The sequence below is a fragment of the Nicotiana tomentosiformis genome, chromosome 11, assembly GCF_000390325.3.
Source record: "Nicotiana tomentosiformis chromosome 11, ASM39032v3, whole genome shotgun sequence".
NCBI classification, from domain to species: Eukaryota; Viridiplantae; Streptophyta; class Magnoliopsida; order Solanales; family Solanaceae; genus Nicotiana; species Nicotiana tomentosiformis.
The window spans coordinates 43,530,336-43,536,207 of NC_090822.1; the positions used below are offsets into that span (position 1 = coordinate 43,530,336).

Consider the following 5,872-nt stretch of genomic DNA (forward strand, 5'->3'; position numbering starts at 1 on the left):
ACGACGTACCTCCCAGACGAGAAGGTGTTGTTCGTCGGAGAAGATATCACAAAGTCATACCTAGGGTGGAGAACGTTCTTCGACGGAGTAGCAAATTTCGAAGGAGTAGGAATTGGGGTAGTCCTAATTTCGAAATCAGGACAACACTACCCATCATCAACAAAGATAATTTTCCCTTACACCAATAATATGGCCAAATACGAAGTGCGCATCCTTAGGATCAGGATGGCAGTTGACATGAACATCAAAGAGTTGTTGCTCATAGGTGACTCTAATATATTGATACATCAAGTTCAAGGAGAGTGGACTACCAAGAATGTCATGATCATTCCATACCTGCACCATGTAAAGGAGTTATGCAAGAAGTTCACAAAGATCGAGTTCTAGCACATTCCTAGGATCCAGAAAGAGTTTGTCGACACTCTTGCAACCTTGTCATCCATGATTTAGCATATAGATAAGAACTACATCGACCCAATCGAGATAGAGATCAGGGATCAACATGCATACTATTTTCATGTAAACAAAGAGCCAGATGGCAAACCGTGGTACTACGACATCAAGTGGTTCCTCGAAATATGAGAGTATCCGGAGTGCTACTAACAGTTAAAAGCAAGCACTCAAAAGGCTGGAAAATCAGTTTTTCCTTAACGGGGAAGTCTTATACAAGAGGACCCCAGACCTGGGTCTGTTAAGATGCGTAGATGCCGCTGAAGCAACCAGATTTCTAGCAAAAATACATACAGGAATGTGTGGTCCCCACATGAATGACTTCACCTTAGCCAAGAAGATCATAAAAGCCAGATACCTTTGGATGACCATGGAAAGTGATAACATCCTCTATGTGCAGAAGTGTCACCAGTGCCGGATCCACGGGGATTTAATCCGGGTTCCGCCTAATGAGTTGAATGTAATGGGTTTGCCTTGGCCATTTGCCGCTTGGGGCATGGATGTGATTGGACCTATAGAGCCTGCTGCATCAAAGAGGTACCATTTCATCTTGGTAGCCATCGGTTACTTAACCAAATGGGTCGAAGCATCTATATACAAGGTCGTCACAAAGAATGTAGTGGCAGATTTCGTCTGAAAAAACATAATCTGCCAATTTGGGATACCCGAGTTAATCATCACTGATAATGCAGCTATTCTCAACAGTGATATCATGAGGGAAATTAGTGAGAAGTTCAGAATTTTCCACCGTAACTCTACAGCCTATAGACCGCAAATGAATGGAGCAGTCGAAGCAGCCAACAAAAACATCAAAAGGATTCAATGAAAGATAGTGGACAATCATAGGCAATGGCACGAGAAATTATCCTTTGACTTACTAGGTTATCGGACCACCATGAGAACCTCTACTGGTGCAATGCCATACATGTTGGTATATGGCACTGAACCTGTGATACCCACCAAGGTTGAGATACCATCTTTAAGAGTAATCCAAGTAGCCAAGTTAGACGATGTAGAATGGATACGGGTTAGGCAGGAGCAACTCATGCACATTGACGAGAAGAGAATGGATGCAGTATGCCATGGTCAGATATATCAAAATAGGATGGCCAGTGCATTTAACAAAAGGGTGAAGCCTCGCCAGTTTATACTGAGACAATTGTGTCTGAAGAAAATATTCCCCCACCAAGAAGAAGCCAAAGGAAAATTCGTGCCGAATTGACAAGGTCCTTACGTGATCCACCAAGTGTTGTTGGGAGGAGCTCTGATCTTGGTAGAGATCGACGGAAAAGTTAGCATGAAGCATATCAACTTAGACGTAATTAAGAGATACTACGTTTAAAGACAATAAAGTTAGGATTTGGCTGTAATGGAACTACACTCGACCTGACTTCCTGCGGATGAATACTTAGGCAATCCACGTAGGATTAGTTTTCTCTCTCCCCCTTTCTTTTGTAATAGAAAACCCAAGTATCACATTGTATGTGCTTGGAACTACACCCTGACTTGATTTCAGTGGGAAGGAATATGTAGGCAATCCTCGTTAGATTCAGTCATTATTTGTAATTGAACTACGTCCTGACCTGATTCCATTTGGATATGTTGGCAGTCTAAGTTAGACTTGGCCACATCAATTTCAACAACTTCATTTTGCATCTGTTATAATCAATCTATGTTTTGAGCTGATTCCATTTGGATATGTAGGCTGCCTGAGTCAGGCTCTGTCATATTCATCATATTTTCTTTATAATTATCCACGAACTACGTTAAGACCTTATTCCATTTCATATATATAGGCAACCTAAAAGGGTTCGGTCATAACCCTAGGAAAACCTTTGTAACACATTAGTTTAGATTAGGATGCAATCGCAGCGGCAAACAGTCAGGTCGTCAGAAGCATCATGGAGGATTGGAAACAATAGGATAGAATCTTCAAAAAATAATGCTCGTATTTGAGGAACTTCCTAAACATGTCATAATCTAGAACGCCGACATTTGCCATAAAACAAAAGATTTTTCAAAAAATATTTTCTAAAGATATCATAATTCGCTCCACCTACCGAATATCATGGCGTAACCTCATCAATGTCAGGCCCTAAACCTGAAGAGGCGTGTCCAGCACCCGGTTCCATACTCGGTCCGAGCATACCACTCTGTAACTGTGAACTCTGGAGGGGTAACCCTTAACTTAGGCCGATGAGGCCAAATTCTGAATCATCTGAAAATAACATCTACAACCAGCAATACCAAACTAAACATTTACATAGGGCTGGTGAAGCCACAATACTGATATATAAAAAATGTACAAGACTCGTCTACAAGCCTCTAGAGATAATTGAACTATATTCTAGTCAGGACAGGGCCTTGACCTTCCCATCAAACCTGTATATATAAAATGGACTCCAAGGTATACACCTTGTTTACTGGGAAGGTCTATCCAACTGTCTATCAGGACCTGCATGCATGAAATGCAGCATCCCCAGAAAAGGAACGTCAATATGAAATAATGTACAGAGTATGTAAGGCAACATAATAACTGGAAGCTGAAACTGAATTGATAATATAATAACTGAAAGTACTTGGGAGTCAAATATAATTAAAGATATACTTACCTGCTGATACTGACTCATCTCTCTTATTATAGTAAGTAAAATAGTTGTCCGGACCTATAAGGCTCGGTATGTGTATCTGGTCTACCATAGTAGGCTCGTTCACAGGGGCTCGACCATACTAGGCTCTGTATCTCGGCCATTCTGGGCTCGCTCATAGGTGCTCGGCCACAGTAGGCTTGGTATATAACTTACCATCTGATCAGAGGTTGCCCAATAGGGGCTTGCCCATCGATTATAGCCCGATGGTGGTGAAAATACTGTAATACTGTATATATATAGACTCTCTGCTCTCTTAGCTGAAAGAAGATAAAACTAAACTGAATATGAAGTCCCGATAAGGGAGAAACTTGTAGCTTATGAGACTAGGATAATGTACATAAATTCAAGAATAAGAACTTCTCTTTATGCCTTGTTATCAAACGCATATAGTTATAGGATCATGCCAAAATGAAGGAAAGGTTTAGCCTAAACATACCTTAACTCGGTTGATTTCTTAATAACTTCCAAGAAATTCATCATACAACTCAACTCAATCTACCACAACATAAAGAGATTCAAAATCAGTGTTGAGTAAAGGCTAAATCCGTAACTTAAACTAGTAGCTCGTTTACGTAAATTTAGGCAGCATCTCCCATGTAACAAGGCCCTCCTCCAATACCATATACCAACAACAACAAGAACACAACAATAGCAACATGTATGCATCATTTTCCAACCTTATCTTCATCACAATATACCACAAAACAGTCCACACACCCTAATCACTTCATACATAAAATCACAATTTTAGTAGTGTCAAACAACCCGAAATTGTTACTACGAACGATGATCCCATCACCCTGCATTTATATAATATTTCTACACACCCTTCCTCCTCCAAAAATCCATAAAATAGTAGTAAAACACGCAATCCAACGGCAACACAAAATAGTCCACAAAACAGTCTGCAACAAGTGAATAACTCGAACTCACGGCTTCCTATCACCGTCCCGTGAGTTCTTACAATTATAGAACAACTTTCCATACATATACAGCAGAAAAAATGGATGAAAGAGAGAACTAAACATACCTTATTTTTTGAATAACTCAGATCCTAACTTGGTTCTTCAAACTCAAGGTTTTTCCTCCAACTAGAACTTGAAAAGGAGAGAAATTCAATAAGGGTTTGTGTGCAATTTTTGGGAGGATGTTTGCAGGGGTTTAGGTCTGGTTATTGTGCCCTCTTATCATTGTATTATACGAACGAAATAGAAATTTAAAATGTCTCTTTGGATGATCCGATCTGGCCTATTTTCGGACTCTTATTTAAGCAAGTAGGTGACACACCTGCTTGTCACATAGCAGCTTGCGCAGTCTCGCAAAAATACATATATCCCTCCACTACGATGTTGTATTGAAAAATGGTTTAATGATTTAGAAAGTAGACTCATAGATCTTTAATATTGTGTAGAAAACCCCGTAACTCTAAGTATATTGGGAGAAAACCACAGTTACATTTTACCTAAAGTTCAGTAAAACTTATGAATGTAACTTGTGATGACTTTCATTGACTTTTGTTTCACCACTCGCTTGACTTCAAAACATAACGCACGACTATCCTGCGACTAACATAACTCATAAAATATCCTCCTTATCATATCACCCTAGTCTCACCCCAAAATTACATGTTATAACATTCCCAACTTGTCGACTTTCGACGAAACTTATTTTCTTCAATTGGTTTAGCTTCTAAGCCTTCCAACCCTCTTGGTACTTGCAGTCCATGATCTTAAATATTTGTAACCTCCAAGTTAACATGATTAACTTACTTTATGTACTTTCAAAGATGATCTCATTTTAGAGCTTACATCAATTGACTTACGACGTACTCTCACGTACGAAAATATGGGGTGAAATATCATTCCCCCCCCCTTTGGATATTCGTCCTCGAATGTTGACCGATGCGCTTATCAGTCTCATAACTTATAACTTTTATTAATAATTTAATACTGTCCTTGACATCTAGGCAACTATTCTTTGAATAAATCCAAAGCCTAGGGCATTCCCCCCTTTAGGCCTCTTTCTCGCACCACGACATGTGGTCAGGATTCTTCCAATCTCGGTACTGTTTCTACCTCTGTCGTGCAGCCTATATGACTCTATCCATGTATATGCGCCTATGCGACTCGACTCTATTTTTTCCTCCGGCTTTTAGCCAATCTCTAGGCCTCACTTTGGGAACATATATAGAACTATGACAAGTTGTCCCTCTAGGCATCTATAAGTTTACTGAAGTTCTTCGCTCGGTACTTGTCGAAATTACGACTATTGCTATATCTTGTTTCATAGCCTCGGTTAGCTATGCTTATGGCATAACTATACCACAACACTTACTTTGATATATTACTACCAAGGTCTACTACACAAGTACAGGTTACTCTCTTGCTGCTTGTCCTATATGTATGAATCTAAGTCCTTTAGTTCTTCCCATCTTAATAATGACAACCTAATCGCATCTCATACTTTGTAACCTTTATCCATCTATTGTTGACTCACCTTAATGTTGATCTATAATCTACCACTGATAACTTGAAACCTCTTACGTAATACATTTTTCACTAGGGCTCATGTCCTATCGGGAACATCTATAGTTATTTGCCTGATCCACCTAGGAATGATACTAAACTTCAATAACCATATGTTATAGCATCCCAACGTGATTCATCTTATGGGGGTATTCTAATCCCATGTAATTCATGAAATGACTTTTTTTTGAATTATTACTCAATTGGAGGCCTAATTGCCATCCTCTTATCATTTATCACAATTAC

The 5,872-nt window shown here is 39.4% G+C and overlaps 2 protein-coding genes across 2 annotated transcripts; both read left to right on the forward strand.

The window, feature by feature from the left end:
- The first annotated feature begins 748 nt into the window (after nt 1-748).
- Nucleotides 749-1,276, forward strand: LOC138901342 (uncharacterized). The gene is made up of 2 exons (XM_070189098.1): nt 749-1,013; nt 1,143-1,276. The coding sequence occupies exons 1-2, from the start codon at nt 749-751 to the stop codon at nt 1,274-1,276; spliced, it is 399 nt and encodes a 132-aa protein (XP_070045199.1).
- Nucleotides 1,277-1,345: 69 nt separating this feature from the next.
- Nucleotides 1,346-1,672, forward strand: LOC117279084 (uncharacterized). Its single transcript, XM_033658532.1, has one exon. The coding sequence runs from the start codon at nt 1,346-1,348 to the stop codon at nt 1,670-1,672; it is 327 nt and encodes a 108-aa protein (XP_033514423.1).
- Nucleotides 1,673-5,872: the final 4,200 nt, after the last annotated feature.